This window comes from Bombus bifarius, unplaced genomic scaffold (genome assembly GCF_011952205.1).
Source record: "Bombus bifarius isolate JDL3187 unplaced genomic scaffold, Bbif_JDL3187 scf7180000008239, whole genome shotgun sequence".
NCBI lineage: Eukaryota > Metazoa > Arthropoda > Insecta > Hymenoptera > Apidae > Bombus > Bombus bifarius.
In genome coordinates this window covers 945770-968091 of record NW_022884533.1, presented here as the reverse complement: position 1 = coordinate 968091, position 22322 = coordinate 945770, and the positions used below count along the sequence as shown (strand labels likewise).

At 31.6% G+C, this 22322-nt stretch overlaps 4 protein-coding genes across 4 annotated transcripts; 1 reads left to right on the top strand and 3 right to left on the bottom strand.

The window, feature by feature from the left end:
* Window positions 1–3: 3 nt before the first annotated feature.
* On the bottom strand, window positions 4–7393 carry LOC117211562. Its single transcript, XM_033455572.1, has 18 exons — window positions 7236–7393; window positions 6993–7113; window positions 6705–6916; window positions 6421–6629; window positions 6051–6346; window positions 5881–5984; window positions 5613–5811; window positions 5021–5539; window positions 4734–4928; window positions 4434–4649; window positions 3143–4353; window positions 2376–3060; window positions 1959–2176; window positions 1249–1894; window positions 888–1132; window positions 608–812; window positions 434–513; window positions 4–344 (listed from the first exon to the last, which is right to left on the bottom strand). The coding sequence occupies exons 1-18, from the start codon at window positions 7254–7256 to the stop codon at window positions 207–209; spliced, it is 5520 nt and encodes a 1839-aa protein (XP_033311463.1). The 5' UTR covers window positions 7257–7393; the 3' UTR covers window positions 4–206.
* Window positions 7394–8444: 1051 nt separating this feature from the next.
* On the top strand, window positions 8445–11421 carry LOC117211492 (guanine nucleotide-binding protein G(i) subunit alpha). Its single transcript, XM_033455428.1, has 4 exons — window positions 8445–8956; window positions 9499–9683; window positions 9774–10060; window positions 10134–11421. Exons 1-4 carry the CDS (start codon window positions 8836–8838, stop codon window positions 10609–10611), a joined length of 1071 nt encoding a protein of 356 aa, XP_033311319.1. The 5' UTR covers window positions 8445–8835; the 3' UTR covers window positions 10612–11421.
* A 397-nt stretch (window positions 11422–11818) lies between these two features.
* On the bottom strand, window positions 11819–17655 carry LOC117211489 (synaptojanin-1). Its single transcript, XM_033455426.1, has 7 exons — window positions 17161–17655; window positions 16656–17010; window positions 16415–16579; window positions 15161–16215; window positions 14512–15083; window positions 14260–14434; window positions 11819–14182 (listed from the first exon to the last, which is right to left on the bottom strand). The coding sequence occupies exons 1-7, from the start codon at window positions 17285–17287 to the stop codon at window positions 13182–13184; spliced, it is 3450 nt and encodes a 1149-aa protein (XP_033311317.1). The 5' UTR covers window positions 17288–17655; the 3' UTR covers window positions 11819–13181.
* Window positions 17656–18400: 745 nt separating this feature from the next.
* LOC117211490 (potential E3 ubiquitin-protein ligase ariadne-2) lies at window positions 18401–22026 on the bottom strand. The gene is made up of 8 exons (XM_033455427.1): window positions 21843–22026; window positions 20774–21296; window positions 20477–20708; window positions 20287–20404; window positions 19987–20211; window positions 19701–19913; window positions 19462–19611; window positions 18401–19100 (listed from the first exon to the last, which is right to left on the bottom strand). The coding sequence occupies exons 1-8, from the start codon at window positions 21858–21860 to the stop codon at window positions 19092–19094; spliced, it is 1488 nt and encodes a 495-aa protein (XP_033311318.1). The 5' UTR covers window positions 21861–22026; the 3' UTR covers window positions 18401–19091.
* Between the last annotated feature and the right edge of the window lie 296 nt (window positions 22027–22322).

Here is a 22322-nt window from a genome sequence, read left to right as displayed (position 1 = left end):
TATATTAATACTTTGATGCATATAATTACAGATTTATGTTATAAATATACATATATATACATGTATATATATTATATAGTATGTATGTTCTAATTTATTCTGCACTACATTGCATACCATGTATGTGTGTGTATGTACATTAATTTGTAGATAATACATCGATAACGGTAAATAAATTCATATACTAAAGTTTTTGTAAAATATTATTAGGGTCCCTGCTTAATGATTTTCAATGTCGTGCTATTCGTGCTTGTACCCTTAAAAATATAGTAATTTTCTAAATGATAGAATGGCACCATCGTTTGTAAATCATCTATACGGTGATGTATTTTCAATTGAAACTTCTGAAAATAACCATTTTGTGACACAATTTACATATACATATAAGCTAAATTATTTCAACGACTTAATTGATGGATCAATAAAAACTTACCTGAGCATACATATATTCGTAAATGTAAAACTGATCGTTCTCCGTCGTAACGATGATAAAGGAGTCGCTCTTCCCAAAATCTGAAATAAGATAATATCTTAAATACGATTTAAAATTTACTATATTGCAATGTGATTGTTATTTTAGTGTAATATCAATTAATATTGCTCGTACCATCTGTATAGAAACATTCTACTCCATGGATTCGCGAATCATGAAATAGACTTTGATAGTCATAAAAATTATCAAATTCTGGATCATAATAAAAGATATTTATCGCATTCGTTTCAAAATCGTCTACCAAAACGAAACAATCCTGTTCTTGGATGAGACTTTTCACATTGTGCGTTTTACCTTCAAAGCTTCTTATTATAATAAACTAAAAAATAATACCTATATCAGATCATCGCCCAAAATATTTTTATAAAATAATTAAAGACGAAGTGCTCATTACTTTGGAGGTAATAGTGTCCAGCTTATACAGATACGACTTTTCAGAATTTCCGAAGCAACCGAGCAGCAGATATATGTCCCGATGATTTGCTTTGAAAATGTCGATAGCCCAAGCTCCATCAGTGGATATATTCTGGTACAACGATAAATTATTGTTCTCAAAATCAATCTTGTAAATTACAGAATTTGTGTGATGTGTTGCGAGTAGTGTATCATAATACACTGCCAATACTACGAAAGCTGCATCTAAAATACATACATATATAAATATGTTATGTACTGTTTAACAAAAATTACACAAATAATTTTATTAATTTAATAGTTTCTATCTTAAGAGTTTTTATTAGTTTTAAATATCATACTATCATGTGTTGTGAAGACCTTTGCGTCCTTTATGTAACCTCGAATTTTTAGAGGCGTTTCCTTTACATTAGCTAACGTTTTTTCTGTACCGATCAGTCCAGATTTAATCCAAGAAATCATAATGAATTCGTTTTTGGTATTGTTTGAAGTACATTCACGGCTATATGATATTGTGTTTGATACTACATTTATACCAAATGTACTGTGAAATTCGTGATAATTTCGTATTATTTTATTATTATTTATTCTTTGCATGTAACAATCGTTTTCGGTGAGCTCAGCCATATATTCAGTGGGGCAAGAACATTTATCTGAAAGTCCGCAAAGAGATCCTGGTTCTTCTCCAAACATGTTCAGCTTTGTGATCTGTTCGTAATAAACAACATCAATCTTCTTGATGTTGGGCGCCTGAATTTTCAACTTTTCATCTGCTTGCTCCAAATAGAAGAAAACATTGCCGAGATTTTCAGAAATCGAAGTAGATCGAACAATGTTCTTCTCTATCTCAGATTCATTCTGCGTGAACATGTGGAGGGTCCGACGTGTCTCTTGTTGTAAATCGTAGAAAATAGTATTTAAATTTATTCCATTCATTAAGTTCGAAACAAACACGTTTTCTGGAACCTTCACTTTCGACTCGAAAATCTAGAAATATCCAATTTTTAAATGTATCATATCGCTTGCAAATATTGAAATCGAGCAACATTACCAAGTCTCCTATGATTTCCACGTCTTCGTCGTTTTGTATACCATTAGAATATTCTAACGATACGTTTACTTCATTAATGAACGATGTGTAAATATTGCCACTTATTATCACGTTTTCTTCAAAGATTTTCGAACCAGATACCACTTGTGTTTCCTTTCTTTCATTCAGAACCAAATCGGAGGGATAGATGCCATTAATTCGCGAGAGATTCGTGTTCCCTAAGATTTTTTGAAAATATTGTAATCTAAGAACTTAAGGTATATTATTAAATAATTCATATAATTTAAGTAATTACGTAAGTATCGTATATGCTTTACAATTGAAATAATGAAACTGCAGCTTTAAAAACTTAATGGAAAAGGAAATAATAGTTAAATATTATCTGATCTTTAATGCGATATGTTTATAATTATATACCTGTTATTTCAACAGTGTCATCAAATTGTACGTTAATAAGTATTTCGTGTTCTCCGTCGATGGTTACACGATTTTTTAAAAATTCATCAAAATTTACTTCATCTAGATTCTTTAAATATATATCCTCCAATATAACAAGATCTTTTAAAGATGTATACGTAGGTAATTTATCAGTCACCAGAGCTACCCCATTCAAAGGAACATTATGAAGATCATCATCAACAAGGATTTGATCGATCGCTACATCATCGAGGAATGTTATAGTTCCAGCTATTACTTCTTTTTTACTTTTCCTCGCTACAGAATTATTAAATTCGAAAATATTGATATTATTAATCATAGGAATATCAATATCATCGACCACTGAAATAGTATCGATATCCAGATCATCTTTAAAAATCTTTTGGCCAATTATTTCGATGTCTTTATCGTCTATCACAGCATCTACAATGATATCACGTATTTCGTCGATTTCTTTACATTGCCCCGCAATTGTTGATGCTGATATATCTCCCTGAAAAATGGTGCTACCGTGAATAGTTTGATTTGTAGTTGTAGTTACTGCGTTTTTGAATAACGATGTCAAAGAAGCAGAACTTGTTGAGGGAAAATCCCAAGAAATATTCCCGTTTACTTTTAAATCAACGATTCTTGATACTGGTATGTTAAGCATGCTCTCGTACAACTGTAATAAAATGTTTGAATAATTAAATTCAATTGAATAATAAGAAAACAAAAGTATCATAAATTCATATTTCAGTGTTTACCTCGTTAACATCGAGATTGTTTAAAGTTTTTGTTACAGCATCCCCTTCTACAAATAAATCATCAAATTTAATATCCTTTATTAGAAATAGAGGCTTGTCGATCCATGTCAACTTAGAGATGTTCCGATTGTTGATGAAGCTAGTTTTAATGTTATCAGTTGTAACTTTGTAAAAAGTGAACTTCCCAGATATATTTTGTTCCCTTGACTTTGAAAGGAAACTTTCGAAAATATCGTTCACGTCATGACCATGCAGAAATTTCAACGTAATATTCCGTACAGTTAATTCTTGGAATATTATCGTATTTTTATTATTAAACACATTTTTTTTGCGGATATTCCTTAAATAGTTCATCGATGGCTGATCGCCAATTTGAGCTACTTTTAAATCATCTTTAACCGTTAGATTACCATTTATTACCAAATCTTTTATGTCAGCTATTTTCATATCTCTTAACAATAAAAGTTTCTTCATTTCAACATTGTTAATCTTTTCAACATAAAGATTTTCTACATGAAATTCTGGAGTCTTCATGAACTTCGTTCTCTGACCTTTGTCAACATTTCTCGCATTCTGTAAGAAGAAAGGGAAATTAAGCTCGTCTATGTTTATTTGTTTAGTCTTAATTGTCAAGAAATTCATATCGTCTGGAAAAATATATGGTTGCTTTCCGTTTAAAATGTCAGTTACTGGGAGGCCATTAAAGACGCCAGTCAATAATTGGTTTCCACGTAGATGCTTTAGATGCAATCTTTCTCGAATGGTGACTGATTCTGGAGCGATTTCAAAAAGATTATCGCCCTCTCCTTCGGTGAAAAACATATCGTCTACGTGAACATTTTCAAAATGTAGCCTTTTAAAACGTTCTGAAATAACACTTGTAGTAGTGTACAAAAATTCATCTTCAGAAAATCCATTTATGTATTTTGCATTCAAACGATCTATAGTTAAATTATTTTCAAAAATGACATCGTTTTCGATTATTTGATCAGTCGATTTCGTCCAAAAGGTACCAAAGATATTAGTCAGATCTATTTCTTCATTATTTAGAAAGATTTTTGTGTACTTGTCTAGATCTAGCGTTCCAATGTTCAAGTTACCATGAATAGTGACATTAGAGTAAATTTGATGTGACGGACCTATCGGTGGGTTAATGCTTGAATCAACTATAAGTTTCTCTGTTACGTGTAATTTCGCAATTTTCGTCTCCCCTATGAAACATGAGATACTTCATGTGAATGTAGATAGTACGAAAAGCTTTCGAAAATTGAACTAATCATACTTCGTATACCTTTGATTACGTTGACGGTAGATACTCGCGCTGCTTCCGAAACCGGAACACCGTTTATCAAATCAGTATATAAATTTTCTACTTGAAGCTTTCTCATGGTAAAGTTACCAAAAGTTTGATTGGTTTTTGTGTTCATATAGTTATCCCATGGTTTTCCATTCAACATTTGTATCGTAAAATTGTAGATTTGTAATGTATTATTGAAGGTAACATTTCCTGAAAAATTTAATTCAGATTTAAATATCGGCCTGTTAAATCAAAGAGTTCATCTGAGATGATTTGCTTTGGTTTGAAATCTACCTTCGATTCTCTGATTACGGTTAATGATAAATAATTCATTGAAGAGATCATTGATATTTATGCCGTTTAACATTTTTACGTTTAAATTCGTCAAAGATATACTTGAATTTAAATATATGATGTTGTTTGAAAATTCAATTTCATCTTTCTCTATATTTATGTTCATTTTCGATGTATCATTGGTTAAAGCCCAATCTAAAACGACATCATATTTTTGATAAATATATATATATTCTTTCGTATCATCGGGACATTGTTATTGTTAGATAAAATAATATTGAACATACATTGATATGGGATTCCACAAATGGAATCTACTTTAAGATCATTTACAGTGATATTTCTTTTCTTCGAAAATTCTTGTATCTTATCCGAATTATTGTTCAAATGCATATCAACATCATTAACAAAATCTACAATCATTCTATCAATCTGCAACTGTTCAATGAATGCATTGCCATCGACAAGAATATCTGCAATTATAGAATTCGTGTTGTTCATCATTAAATATTCGTTAGATGATAAAACATCATCAATTTCGTGGGTTAAATTTTCTAAGCGCCGTTCCATCACGCGAGGCGCAACGATGTCTTCGTTTACGAAGATGTCGATGTTATTTACAGTTCCTGCATCTAATATTAAATTTGGCAAAACGAAAGATTCCGATATCGTTAAGTTCTCGTGTACTGGTTGCAAGAGGGGCCATAAAGACTCAGCTTCTTCCACGAAAGGTTTTCTTTGTAGCAATATTTCAACCAGTTCCGCCAAATTTTTCGATAAAGTATCACTTTCCTTAATCGAATGTTCTGAAAATACCATTACAGTAACTAAATTAATGCATAACTTTGGAGGGCTATTGTTTTAAGCAGAATAATTAACCAGAGGGAATTTCTTCAATGCGTAACTTCCACGATTCTACGCTATAAGTTTTATCCGAGTTAATAACAACCAGCACCATAATTATCGTGGAATTGTCGATTCGAGTTTGTATATCAATCAGAATTCCATTGGGTAGCTTCATAGTGTGTATTAAGATATAATCCGATGCATTTTCAAACTTGTACAGTTGCAAGATGTTCTGTGATACAATTAGTATTTACGAACAAAATTCCGTAATCGTTGATTAGTTATCGAATTTTATGCTTACATCATATGCTACAAAGAAAAAGGTATCATCATTGATGCTCACTATGCTGACTAAACTGAGTGTCCTTATTTCTGGCAACTGTTGCCAGCTTAATAGTTCATGTCCTAAAAGAATAAGTTCTCCATAAATCGATAATAAGTAAATGGAAACGAGTAAAAAGAAAAACCAACCATCCCACCAAAGCAAGTTGCTCGGTGTATATTCGTTTATTAGCAAAATGAAATTAAAGTCCGCATGTTTGTAATGATGAACAGAAATCGGATTGGAAGTTTCCAAAAATTGTATAGTATCCAGGCTGGTTTCCTTAAACTCGTACACCAGGGAACCGATTCCGGATGCATCTCTATTATTCTGTGCGAATATTATAATCGTCGATTGCTTATATTTGAACGTAGTGACCGATATCGCGGCGATGGTCATCACTTCTTTTATTATATCCATATACGTTTCTCTCCAATGATATATTCTACGTTAATATAAAATATATGTGAATTCCGAAACACAATAATTACAAAATGTATGGTTACTAATTTCGCTTACAAAGAAGGTACAGAAAATTGACCAATATTATCGGCTACTACCAGATAAAGTCGATTGGAACGAACGAAGAAATTGGCATCCGTAGGACATCCTTTATGTTGAATGGTCTGCCGATATTTGAATTGCAAATTATCCATTTTTGTATAGATATTACACGAGCCAGTTTCGTAACAAATTAGTAGATAAAGTACACTTCTCCAAACGATACTCTGTAGCATATTAATTGAAACGACTTACTATCGAATGTGATTTTAAGTAATCGTGATTAGCGCTAATTTACCTACCCTGACAAATTTAATGGGACCATTATTAAGAGTTGAGATTATTCCTCGCGATAAGGTATGATTAGAAGAAGGAGAATTAAGTGAAAATTCTATGAAACGATTTGCTTCTATTAAAAGTATCTTGTCGTATATATTCGCTATGAAAGGTGGATTTTTGTACATCTCCTTTAACCATAATTGATCCCATTTTACATCGTAGACTTGTTTATGAACTACGATTACCATATTTTAAAGTAGCTTTAGAAATATCTAATATGAATATTTAGTCTGTTTATTGATTTCTTTTACCTGGTGGTTCTTCTCGAAAATAGAGCTTGGCTATCTCAACTTTTGTCTGCTTTAACTTTTCGTCGAAATGATCGGTTAACGAAATGTGCACAGTAATGAAACTGATGTAACCGAAGAGAAGCTGAGGTAACATAAAAATATAATCATTTAAGATGTAACATTATAAATTTGAATTAAAAAATTTAATTTGATTTTTAAACTTTGAATTCGAATTTTTCGTTTGAACGGCTGATTTACACTTACCAAAATTTTTAAAGATCCCATGATCTTAGACAGATCGGATGCGCGAATTCATATTCACTCATGAAAGCTTATTGTACTAATTGATCACGAAAGACAATTACAGGTCGTCGACTGAATACACATACAAACAGCTATAGCTGTATCAAATATCAACAAGTAACGACCATTATTAAATTTGAATCATTCATGATCAGAATTGTGTGATAATTTATTGAATATGATAAGGGTGAGTAAGATTTCTGTTAAAAGGAATTTAACATAAGTATATTAAGAACAATAATTCAGAAGAGTAAATAGAATAAAAATCAAGTGAAATTGTCTTGCTAAACAAATTTTTATTTGTACATAATTTATCATTAAAAACAAAAACAAATGCAATTTTCAATAAGAATTTAAATTGGAAGTTAATTTTAGGACTATGATGGAAGAGGACGTATTCTAAAGAGTTCACAGAAATTTAAAAATTATCGAATCCAGTGAAATGTTGGGCCAATTCCGATTAGTCAACTGTTATTAATGGAATGTATAAATAGACTTATATAATGAACCTGACAATTGGATGAAACTAGCTCAGGGTCCAAATACAACGATTTTATGCTTTCCTATTCTTCTAACACTCTCGTTTGTCACATAAATATTATGAATTATGTTTTATTAGTCATTATCACGCATTGAAAATATAACATAAAATAACATCGATATAGTTATTGACGTATCTGTTTTTTATGATATTTGATTAATTTTAAACTTACTTCTGTATTGAACATAAATATAGCTATACTTATCTCTTTTTATCTACAAAATGTTATTACGTCCGATGATGTTACATCCGATTTTAATCTATGATATAATATAACAGCTTCCTAAGATAGCATATTGATATAAATATTTATAAAGATAAGATATGATTCTTAATTAATTTCGAACAATAAACATACCATAACTTATATTGTTTTACATTAATATACGAATCCGTGTATGTATTCGATTGGGGCCCGCGGGCCCAAATGATTCAGAACATAATCATCGAATGAATTAAGTTATGAGATGATCCTCCCGCTGTCGGACCGATCTTCGATTCTGGATTTCGTAGACACAGATGGCGCCTGGAATTCGAACAAATACAATCCCTGTAGCGTTTCCATTGGCTAGAAAGGACTCGCGATCTTAGCATGGATTGGCCGTTGATCGTGATCGAGAGATCTCGACAAATCCTGACTGTGTCCTGTAGAGCAAGGAAGGAGGGTACACGAACTGTACGTAAAGTGATCGTGCCGGTATCGCAGGTTCGTGCAGTTTTGGTCCATTGTCATCGCTTTTGACGGGATCACGGGGAGCAGCGACTGATCACGAGAAATAGATTGCACGTATGCACGTATTGAACGATAATAGCTACATTGACGAGGGACGTATAAGCAAGTGTACAAGGCTGTACATCCGATCAGTGTGTGTATGCGAGCACAACCGCGTGCGGGCGGTTCCCACACGTCCGTGCAACAAGTGTCATACACGGGAGCGCGGCGAATAACCGATTATTCCGAAGAGCACCGTGCATGGTGCTCGTTCTTTCTTCACCGAATAGAAAGAACGACCGGCGAGAATGGGTTGTGCGGTGAGCACCACCGGCGAGAAAGAAGCTGCGGAAAGGTCTAAGAAGATCGACAAGGATCTCAGAGCCGATGGGGAACGGGCCGCCAGTGAGGTCAAGCTCCTCTTGCTCGGTAATTTCTATTCCTTTTCTTTTCGTTTATATACTTTCTCCTTACAAGAATCGTTCCATCGTTATTCTTTCATTTCTTCCTTCACTTTGTTCATGATATTGTTTCGAAAATATCCTCTTCTTAGAAGACGATGTATTCCTCGACGTTTTGATAATTCGTCGTAAAAATAAATCGCTGCACTGTGCTACTACTGACAAAACGTTTTTTTCCGCTCATTTTTCCACCAATTCTTTAAAGTAATATTTGGTTTTTACTCTCAATAATATTTTCACGTCATTCACATTCCGATCAATTATCGGATTTGCGCAATCGTGCAACTGTAGCGCGGGCGCTTTTCTGAAATCTTTGAATCATCGTTTAGAATGAATCATTGTATATCGTATTGAACACTTACTCGATTACCGACAACTGCAGTCAGATATAATTTCCATTCATGAATATCGGTATCTTCATCATCGTTTTAAAGGGACAAATTTGGAAATCAAACGCTTTGACATGCACTAATACATGTTTATTAAACATACGAATGTATTCATTTTAAGGAGCTGGAGAATCTGGAAAATCTACTATAGTAAAACAAATGAAAATTATCCATGAAACTGGCTATAGTAAAGAAGAATGTGAACAATATAAACCTGTAGTTTGTAGTAATACAGTTCAAAGTCTTATGACAATAATTAGAGCCATGGGTCAACTTAGAATTGACTTTGCAGACCCTAATAAAGCGGTAAATACATTAATTTTAAATAAAAATGTTTCATATACTATTACATCATACATGTTTTATCAGTAATAGAGAAATCTAATCATGTTGTAGGATATAGCACGTCAATTCTTTACCCTAGCTTCTGCAGCAGAGGAGGGTGAGCTAACTGGGGAACTGGCACTATTAATGAAACGATTATGGCAGGACGCTGGAGTACAACTTTGTTTCACACGTAGTAGGGAATACCAGCTCAATGATTCTGCGGCATATTACCTTAATGCTTTAGATCGTATAGCACAACCTAATTATATTCCTACTCAGCAAGATGTTCTTAGAACACGTGTGAAAACAACAGGAATAGTAGAAACACACTTTTCTTTCAAAGGCTTACATTTTAAGTAAGTTTATTTCAAGATGTTTTTATTAATTTTGTATTACGAAACATTACTAAGAAATTTTCTGCTCTACCAGAATGTTTGATGTGGGTGGTCAAAGATCAGAAAGAAAGAAATGGATACACTGTTTTGAAGGAGTTACTGCAATCATATTTTGTGTTGCATTAAGTGGATACGACTTGGTTCTTGCAGAGGATGAAGAAATGAATAGAATGATAGAGTCGATGAAATTGTTTGATTCTATCTGTAATAGTAAGTGGTTTGTTGAAACATCAATCATTTTATTTCTAAACAAAAAAGATCTTTTTGAGGAAAAGATCACTAGGAGCCCATTGACTATTTGTTTCCCAGAGTATAAGGGTGCTAATACATACGAAGAATGTGCTTCTTACATTCAAATGAAATTCGAAAATTTGAATAAAAGAAAAGATCAGAAACAAATTTACACACATTTTACATGTGCTACCGACACATCTAATATACAATTTGTGTTTGATGCTGTAACCGATGTTATAATCAAAAACAATTTGAGTAATTGTGGTTTATTAAGTTAAACATACCAATATCTTATTAAATCAAAATGAGTAAATTGATATCTAAGATGTATAAACTTACGTGAGTGCACAAAGGATACACATGAGACTGAGAACAAATTGTTAGGAACAGAAATATAATTTGGGTATACCACCATGTATACCAATAATGCTATCTCTCCATTTTGTCATCTCCTGTTGGTTTTTACAATATTTTTATACTATGAATAATAGTACTATGAAATAATTTGTTAGATCCTTATCTATATCTTTCTCATGCAAAATATCATGACATTTCGTTGTAATTGGTTACTTTTAACTTATTACTTTATTTTAAATGACTAATGTAAAATTGGAATGTTTGAAAATTTAAATTGTTATCTTAATAAAAGAGCAGATACTGTTTTCAAACAAACAAATATCTGGTCTCACTGCTAACTGTGTTTAGTATATTAACCAGAACTAGTTAGCTATTAATTTAGTAATACCATTTTGTATATAATTTATTCATTAAAAATAATATGTTTATACTGAATGGAAATGTATTTCCATAACAGTGCTCGAAGCTATTCATTTCTCTTATAATAATTTGTCCATACTGCAATGACAGACACAGTTCATCATGTTGACAATATATATTTATACAAGCTAAATTTGATAAAAAATTTTGTAAAAAAAACAAGGACCTTTTTATACGTATCATTAAATAATGTTTAAAGGGTTGTCATTATTGCTCTATCTGCCAAACAAATGACAATGTTAGAATTAGTTACAGATTTAGAAAACAGTCTTATTATATTGATGAAATAAATAAAAAACTTTTTTAAAAAAGTGATATTTTTTTGAAATCCTATGCTTGCCGTTCTGAAATACAGAGTGATGGTAGCAGATTAGTGAATTTTAGAAAGTAACAAAATACATAATGTATTTGGTGTATGTAGGAAACGTATGTAAATTACAAGAGTTTTTCTCTTTTTTCACTAAAGTCATCTCTATTTACATTTCCATCAAATAGATACATGATTCAATTTATAAAAATGTTTAAGTTCATGTATTTTTAATATTGTTTTAGATTTGTGAATCATGTTATTTTAGATTTGTAACGTTTTCGCGAAATTTTCCGTTTAGAAAAGACTCATAGAAATGATAATACTCACACATTAAGTACTTATTATTCCAAATCTTCCACAATAATTAAGAATATTTCCTTCGTTGTATAAACACAGAATCTCATTTTAGTTGTAATTCGTATCGATCTCTATATTATATGTATATGTACAATAATACAATACATGTGAAGCTACAAAATAAATATAGTAATATTTTGTTTTTCTGACAGTGTTTAAAACTTTGATTTATACATACAATATATATGTACTTATGGAAAATATTTTGTATGAATACTGCTCTTTGAATCTTTTATTTTTATCATTATAACTAGCAGTAAACATAAATTACCTCTCTTTCAATTTTTAAAAATCATGTTTACCATCTATTTGTAATAAAATACAGTAAGGTGTAACATAGTTAATAAATCATTTTAACATTGATTGTAAAATTAATATATCATGAAAATATAACGTTTGTGGCTTGTGTATTTTATAATAGTATTAGTTTTTTTTCTTTATATTTAGCCACAATAAATTTTTTCCGAAGATTATATTAATATAACATTTTCAACAGCACAAATTTCATTAACATAATTATTAGTTTATTTGTTTTAACGATCATTAAGAAGTATTTAAACTGGGTACATTTTTAAATTCTGTATATGTTCTATGATATACAGGATGATTCAGCTTCTTTCCGCAAAAATTTACCAACATATGCTATAAGCAAGATTAATTAAATTAATTAATTATAATAAACATATGAAATGATAACGAACTGGTATTTCGTCAACACTTCATAAGAACATTGCTGCACGCCAATGGATTTTTACTTGTGGAGAACTATGAAAGAAAAAGTTTATTAAATACAAATTAATAGGTGTCAGGGGTTAATGCAAAGGATTCATGATTTATTTGTTGCAATTAAGAAAAATGAACAAGAAATGAGTAATGCAATAGATTCTATTTTCTGAAGATACCAATCCTGTATTCATAATAACGAACGACATTTTGAAATGGAATTATAATGTGAACCGACAATCTATTCCTATGTGGTATCGAACAAGAAAGCAGTCTATTACCATTTCGTATTTGTGTTATAGCTTATTTTAATAAAACATTTAGGGGCATATATTTGTACAACATCTTTTTCTTATTTTTACTTATAGAATATGCTGGTAAAGTTTTACAGAAAAAAACTGGGGCTCCCTCCTATATGTATAATCAAATCTTTGAGGTATTTAACAGATTTGTTTATATGTAAAGTATAATAAGGAAATGCACGACAGGAAGCATAAATTCTTACAGTGTCTGAAAACTGAATTTGACTAACCAGAATAGACTTGAGATTTATAGTATGCTACACAGCTGTACATTACATAGAAGCAATCTATTCTGTTTTTAATCTCTATCTATATTTATAAATAATTAGCTACACAATGACACATAACGAGTCAATTCCGAAATTATATAGACCACTGTTTAATGTGGATTTCTAGCTGGAATGGGTGGTCCACCTGATGTTCTTGCCGGTATTGGTGGTGGAGCATTTGACGCGGGTAAACTAGGTGGTGGATGTTGAGGAGGAGGAGGAGCTTGTCTTTGAGGTAGTGGAGGTGGTTTAGAATTGGGTGGCCTACTAGGTTCTTGCGAAAGATCCGTACGAGGTAATGGAGGTGGTGGACGGTTTGGTATGGGGTAGTTAGGTGATCCATCCATTATTTCTTCATAAATTGCAGATTCCGGAGATAACCTTTCGCTTTGGTCAAATTCTCTTTCTCTGGCTAAAGGTGCTGGATATTGATTGGGCAACACGCTAAATACACCAGCTCGTGGTCCTTGTTTTCGATCTTGTACTGGACTTTTTGGAGGTTGAGTTGGACGCCCTGGTGGAGCTGGTCTGGGTGGAGGAATTACTCCATTTGGACTACCTCTACTAGGGGATGATCGTTCTCCTATGTCTAATTGTTCTAATCTTTGCATAGGGCTCCTCATTGGAGAATTTGAAACAAACTGTGCAACTGTGGTATTACTGCAAAGTTCTATTTCTTTTTCAATTAGTTGTACCCAGTTTGGAGATTTCAATGATAATTTCAAGGCTTGACCACATACTTGAGTCATACCTTTTCTTGCTGCTGACAAAGCACATTGTCCATCTCTAAATGTTACCCAGATTGTTTCACCGACGAATCTGACAAGGATTACTTCGCCAATATGAGAGAAATCTTGCAATAGAGCCATCATGAAATTTTCATCGAACACGCTGTCCATATCATCCGATTCCTCAACTGCTTTAACTACTATAGTGCCATCAGGTGGGCCCAAATCTTGAATCACTTCCTTGAATACTCGTTCGCGCTTTTCAGATTCAACGCAATGAATATCTATATCTATAATGGCAATAACCGGCCGATGATCACTTTGTTTCAATTCTGCTCTGCCATAATGAATTAATTTTCCTGGATTCCAATCTGTAGGGGAATCTAAAACAAATGAGCGAAAATGTAATTAACGAAAGTGACAAGAATGCCAACGAGAATCATAATTGTATGGAACTAACCGATGTCAGGTACTTGTTTTCGACGTTTCCACAATACTCTGTCCGTCCAAGCAGGCTGTCGACATTTTTCACTAGTATCATAGTCACCAGAAAAAAGATCATACTTGTATGTTGGAGCAAAGTTAATAGGACCTTCCAAAAAATTTTTGAAAACATTTCCTTGCTCCTGTTGAACCTAAATTCGAAATATGTTAAGGAAATTATCAAACATGTTTGTATAAAGTATTTACTTTACAAATTTATTGTCTTTACCTTCAATTGATCATATTGTAATATTTGATCAAATTCGTTTCTTTTGATCATTTCTTTCATCTCATCCTTATCCATATCAACCCTGTAATTGAAATCTCCACACCAAAATACGTAATCGTGAGTATTCAATGTTCTTCCCATAGGGAAGGTAATTTTTCGCGTAATTTCCGCATAATCTGCATTGCGTTCATTCACTTGAGATTGACCAGCAGCAAAATGTGCACAAACAAAACAAAAGGACGTGGAATACAATACGCATCTAATAGCAGCAGCTCCTTTATTTCCTGTTGCACCTCCCAAACCAGTTTTTACACAATCTACAGCTACATCTCTTAAATAAGGTGCATGCTCAGGTCGTATGAATAAATAAAGACAAACACCGACTAATTGTTGATATGTGACTAAAACATATTCAGTATCCCGAGAAAGTACTTTTTGCAATTCCTCTGCCCAAGCTTTTGCATTATCAGTACTAGCAGCCATTATGTTACTAGCATTCAAGTCAACGATTTCTTCGAATCCTATCGCAAATATATCTACAGGAATATTGTCATATTCAACTGATACTAGAGCTGTAAAAAAGATATAATTAATTCGTAAAAAATTTATTTTATTAATAGCAGAAAATATATTTAGGTTTAGAACTTACATGATGATTTTCGTGGAGCATCTAGTAACCAATCAGAAAGAGACACATCTTTGTACACGACACTTCGGAAGTGTTTCCCTCCATTAACGTTGTAAGTACCAACACTTACTCTGAGATTCATTGTAGCTACATACTCATTATATCTTTTACACATTTCTCTGAGAACGCTCGGTGGAGCGTGTAGCATATTTGAAGGTAAAAGTAATCGAGCTCTATCCGCTAATTCAGTATTTAAAGTTGATCCCAATAACAAAATGTCAATAGCTTCTTGTTTACTGGAGTCTAATAAATTATTTTGTATTGTTCTAGCTGCAGATCTTGCACCATCCATTAATTTTGAACTTCCTTGAATTGCTCCAGTACCAGCATATATTTTACTTACTTCATTACCATTGTTGATCCACATTTGTCTAAATACTTCTTCAAATCTTGAAACCATCTGCTGTTTTTCAAGTAACTTTAATAATCCAAGTTGTTTGCTAAGTATCTCCAATGCAAAAAATGTTTGTACACAATTTGTTCTATCTAAACAATCGAGACAATTTGTTCTAATAGTCCCAGTTTGTTCAAGAATGACAGTATTACCAGCCGCATAAAACAAGGAAAATGATTCTAAATATTTATCTACTTTTGTTTTCAACTTTGAAAGGTTTTTCATATTTCCACCTCTGCATTCTTGGTGGTAATCAAATAGAATATGAGGTACATCAGTATGTTCTGACATATTATGATGAGTTTGGAATAATTGACTTAACATTGCTTCTCCTTCTTTACTCCCAATCAGACTAGATCCAAGAAGATTGATAATTACTTGCTGGCCATACCTTTGTTTAATCATATTCAAATGTCTATTAAAGGCTGGTGCAGAAGCTTCAGAACCACGAGAAATTTTCACTTTGTGAGAACCAACCTGTATGCCAGGCTGTTCCCAGAATAAAGGAACTGATCCTCTGGTTTGCACATAAGAGGTTACTTCATTATCTAAATATATTACTTGCTCTGTTTCTACAAAATTTGCTACATGACCATCATCATTAGTTCCTCTGACATTAAACCTAGATAATGAACATAAATCTATAGAATATTGCTAATGTAAAATGCAAGCTTGGTTTTAAATGATTAATATAGTATTATCAAGTATGATTATATTATATTACATGATAAGAACTGATATGAGTGGCACTACTGTTTCGGTGTCGTAAAATAATTAGTTTATGGATTATTTGTATTCAGTTAAGAATGAATTAAGAATACCTTGTGCCTGCCCGTTCACAACTTAATCTAGACATGAGGACAGCACGAGCTTGTCTATGACCAACATATACAGTTCGAATTTCCACACTACCACACATTGCTTTAAGTAACCAATGGGATGTATCCACACCATATCTTAATAAATGTATATGTAACATCCGATTCCTATTTGTTACATGGAAAAAAAAGAACATTGAGATTTTTGATACATACATACATATAATATATGTTATGTACTGACCAAAAGAATCTATTGTCAGTTGTTGTAGATTTGCATCTCCTCTGTGCACTAAGGGTAATATCAAGAGGCTCTTGATTAGCAGACCAAGAAAAATAAAATGTACCAGAGTTGAGAACTTTTCTAACTTCAGATACACGATCCTCGTTACTTTGTGTATAATGAAGTGGTACAAAATGAGTCTGTGTAATTCTAAATACTTCGGACTCTCCTATTTTGCCAACTGAAAAACAGCCAGTCACAAGAACAAGATATAATAAAGTATTTTCACCTGCATTTAACTGCAATACGCCTAAGCATCCATATGCATCTAATAATTTTGTATATTTCCCTTTCAAAGTGTCTGTTTCTTCAGCAGCTGTAAAGTAATATTTAAAAAATTAAGGAATTTATTTGATAGATATCACTTCTTATGTTTTCTAAGCGATAATGTTAAAGAAAAAAAAAATTGAAAGATTAAAGTTAAAGGATATTCGCTGAAAAATATTAATTACGATAAAGTACTTACAAAGAACAGCGACTGCCTGTGATTCGAAAAGAACAGTTTCCTTTCGATTTCGTTGTTCCAATATAAGTGAATGAGGACTAGGTGGTTTTAACTTTTCGTAGACGCGAAACCCTTTGCCCATCGCCATTGTTGTACTAATGTCTTTGAAAGTTTCGGGGATAAATGTACACTTTGGTAGAATATGACAGCCCCGTCTGTCATACGGAGGAGTGTGATCACCCTACTCTTACTATGTTTTCTTTCTTTCTACCGACTGATCTTCTTTCTTCGCTACTGACAGTGATATGCTTCTCCCTACTAGTTAACGGTGGAGAGTAGCGCTCTTTTCGCTAATCCGTCGATACTTCGATATTTTCGCAATATATACATCGCGATTTCACGGAGTCTACAGTCTGCTTGTCTAACCGTAACAATCAATCGAACGCGCCATTTTGAAATTTTGAAAAATCAAATATGCAACAATCTCGCGCCATAAACATCGGTCAGTTAAAAGTTGCTTCATCAGTAACATAGAATTTTTGTGATTAAAAAAACCGTTCTCCTTTCATAACTTTTGAACGTAAATAAAGTAATATGTGAACGCTAGTGTGAAAAATTCAAGCAAGAATACAAAATTTTGTGCACACAGTGAAAGCTTATATACAGAATTCATCAATCGTGAATTTTTAATGTAACTTATCAACTTTAATTTTAAAAGGTGTCATTTTGACGAATTTCGAATGTTTTAGTTTTTAAGGCAACCTCCTAATCTTTTTGTGTAACTAATTTTAAGTATCAGAAAGAATAATGTTCCAGATCCCGTCAAAAGGAGTTTTGAAGGTAACAGTCTTTAAAATTTAATACGTATTATAGAAATAACCATTATACAGAAGCTTTATCATATTTTAAACGTATACCGTTGACTGTGAAATAAAAATATAAAGATTTCTTCTACGGTTTCTACCCGTTAAAGTGAACGGAAAGATATTGAGCTATATTGAAATTTAAAAAACTAGATGTTTAATACGATAATATTGTTGATTTTCAAGTTGTATCGTAGCAAATAATAAATAATATATAAGAATGATTAATTCAATTTGTTATAAATATTAGAAAACAAACATTTCCTGTAGTAAAAGCAATCGATGTTTTTTAAAATCATTCAAAATAACTTGTTTAATATCTTCTAGTACAATATATTAGTTACTGAAACATAACAGTTCAATGAATCATGATTTTATAAAAGATATTTTCAAAAAGATACAATTCTTGCGGTAAAGTTTATTTCTTTTAGTGACATATTAATTATTACATTTATTTTCCACAATGGTCGTTAAGTTTAAACGGGATTCTTTATTAAATGATCGATCGTATCTATTCTAATGTATCGCGTATAAATAATTAAAAAAAAATTCAATTATAGTTTTTAATGGATGTCTGATCGTTGCATGCACCTCAAGTCTAATTACAGAAAATGTCACGTTCTTTTACATTACCACAATATTTACATGTTAAAGGTACCATTTATTGGCACCTAATTAAATTGTTAGGCTATGTGTTTTCTTCCACTTTCTTTTTTTTTGCTTTAGCCAGTCGTTGATACTAAAATGTTTCTTAGTAGTAGTAATGCTTTAATGCAAAAATTAGAGGATCCATCGAATCAACACAAGCGAAATTCACATGTGAGAAAAAATACACATATCATAATCCATAAAATCAATAATTCTTATATTTTTTGTTCAACTGTGTGATAAGCATCAATAAAAACAATTTTCTAAATATGAATTTCAGAAAATGCAATTAAACAATATTCATGGAAATACTCTTAGACTAGGAAATTATACATTATATATCAAATTTTAACAATCAGTCAATAAAAGTTAATACTTTCCTACATGTTATTCTTCATTGATGCTTTCTCTTTCCTTCTCTAACCTTCTTGCTGTCTTTGATTAAGATATCTATAAAATTCCTTATTTATATAGGATTACATAAATAACAAACAGGTTCAATTTTCTTTTCTACAGACACCACTTTTAATAAAAATGTAAAAATTATCTGATAAAAATAATTTAAAAATCGTTTAATCGACAAAGAATACTTAAATCTAAAACTATTTTCTAAAACATTGTCAATTGAAATGATTCTACGCACTATTCCAAATTTTTTCTTCAATGACGAATGATTAACTAATGTGTAAATAATAGCTGTTGGAATATAATACTTCAAGAACTAAACTATAGCTGTTTTGTAAGTTTGGCATGATTGTGAAAGAGATTGCAACGATGTAACAAAATATTTATGATCACTTGGTATTTATACCTCAAGAAAATCCTTCAGTAAAGTGACTCGACGTTTTTCAGCAATATCCATTTGATTTTCCAAATCTCCACGATTTGTTGTTTCTGCATGTTCTATTTTCCAAGAAAGATCTTCTATTTCCGCTTCCAATTGCGCTTGTTGGTATTCAAACTTTAAATATTCATTATACATTTTATTACACATTTAGTTTTCTATCTATAAAATTATTTAGTATCTTAAAATTTTAAATAGATATTTACTAATTCTTTTCGCGGTCCCGGTTCCATATAATAAGCATAAGGATAGGTATACTGTAAAGTATAGCGGCAGCGCGTTAAAAGCGACGCAGCTGCAAATAAATGTTGCCAATCGATCCACGTTCCACTAGAGTTCATTACTTTCTTGTTTATTTGCATCTTTATAGCTTCTAAAGTTTGTTCTTCCAATTTTAACGACTTACTGTGATTTTCCCACTGAAAGTATGTTTAAAAATATTGGTAACATGCCAGTTAAATATAAATTTAATTCTTGAAGAAAATAATTTACTCTTTCGTAATAATGAAGATATTTTTTTAGAGCTTCTCTTGCTTGTGCAAGAACACTCTCATGAGCAATGTTAGGATTCTCTTTATATCTTGAACATACATAATATTCGCTTCCGTGTGCTTTCCAATCTCCAAGACACATCCAACAAAAATCATGCTTACAACTATAACATTGCATGTGATTACAACCACCATTTTTTTCTATGCAAATATGGCATTTTGGACACTAAAAAATTAAAGGATATTTGTTATAAAACTACATATAATATTATACACAGAAATATGCGACTTAAATACTAACATCTTTGGTGTGGGCACTAATATAATTAGCTGTTTCTGAATCATCTGCACATTTTGTTAGCCATCTTTTCATAGTATTACAGTCAGTGGGTGCGTGGTAATCAATACCACATCGGAAACTGCAATAATTACACCCTTTGATTAATACTATACTAGAGTAATATAAATATTAAAAAATTTTAGTTGCATACCAAAACACAGTTCTACATGATGAACACATCACTCTTTTTGCTCTTTGCTCTTTCGAACGCATAATCATTTGACAATTGGGTCCGGGACAAAACCTTAATTGTGGATGGGATTTTACATAATCACAAAAAGCAAACTGTTGATATCTTTCTCTCATGTTAGGCTTAGTAAGTAGAGATAAAACAAAGTCTTCTGGAGCTAAGACATTACAATCCTGTGCCATGCAACTTATTCCTAGTTTAAATTAACTTAGCTGAGCTCGATTCAATGGATAATCTGATCTACTTCAATGAACTTACCTGTAGAAATACCTTGGGTTATTTGTACTTCAAAATGCATGCACCAACAGTCTTTACAAAATGAATGTCCACATGTTAGAGTAGAAAATTTCTCAGCTGGATATATTATAACACAAACGGAACATAATCCACCCCTTTGACCTTTTAGTGCTGATAGTGACTCCAATGGAGGTAATGATTTTATTTTTGAATTAATTAACAAACTGGAAGCATTGGTACGATACTTTGCGATGATGTCTTGTAATGCCCAATTGTGTGCGTGTAATAAAACTTTGGCTAAGGATGGTGTTATATGGAGACTATTACTTAACAACTCTACATCTTCATTTAAAAGTCTTTCCACTTCTTCAATTCTTAAACAATCATATACAGCATATTCAGGATCTCTTCGGCTTTGATCATTATCTATATCATTGTCACCTTCACCATCCCATGGGTGTACATTATAATAATCTTCATAACCTGGATCTCCGCAATCTGAGTCGGAGCAATCCATTTCAGTATCATATTCCTCAGTCGTCATCTGTCATAAATATCATATGAATATATTATTTTATTATAAAGAAATATTTTAAATTGCATATTCTACAAGGCTTGCAGTTAATGTACAATTTGTGCACATATAGTAGGCATATTATTCTTCTCATAACCTTATAATTTTTAGTATTTATTTATAAACATTAAAATATTAAGTGTGTTAATATATGAATAAACAGTGAGAACATAACAAAGAAGTAATTAAATTACTGCTTTATTAATAAAGGGAACAAAAGATACAAATTTCAACAGAAAGGGTTTTCACTAACCATACAGAAACAACAGAGTTTTACAATACATATTTTCGGATTTTGTACAAATTGTACAATTACTTAAATAGTCAATTTATTTATGTAGCATAAAATAATAATTAGACGTATTAAAGGTATGGTAGTAGGTTCATCGTTTGATTATTTCTTGTCTAAAATGTATTTTTGTGACGTTTGGTAAACATTTTGATGGGATCTCGATTATTGTATTATAATGAGGTGTTTGTTCATTTTGTTCCATTTACATAGTCCAAAAAACATACCTTTATGTTCTTATGCATCAAGAAAAATGCATTGATGCGTTTACTTTGTTAGTTAAATGAAAAAGTTATTAAAAGGCTTTATTGTAGCCGTTTATATCAATAGTTACACTGGCGCATGAGTTATGTGTACGTCCTTCCATGTCAGGCGTATGATGTGAACGATGTTGTAACAGATGATTTCATTTAATCTGAAAGAAGATAAGAATGTCAAAATCACCTGATACAAAACAGCTGAGTTTAACAAAATGCATATATGTTAATTCATGCAATATTATAAAAAATGTGAATAATTTATTTTTAGGTATATATAATATAAATGTATCTCAAAATTTTATTTATGAATGTTAATCATTTTGAGATTCATTTTTAAAGCAATGAGTATACTTCCTCATTGTACTGTGGAAATTCTAGGTAACATTTAGTATATATGCTTTTGAATGATTTATTTATATATTATATTAACATTATATTCTCTTATGA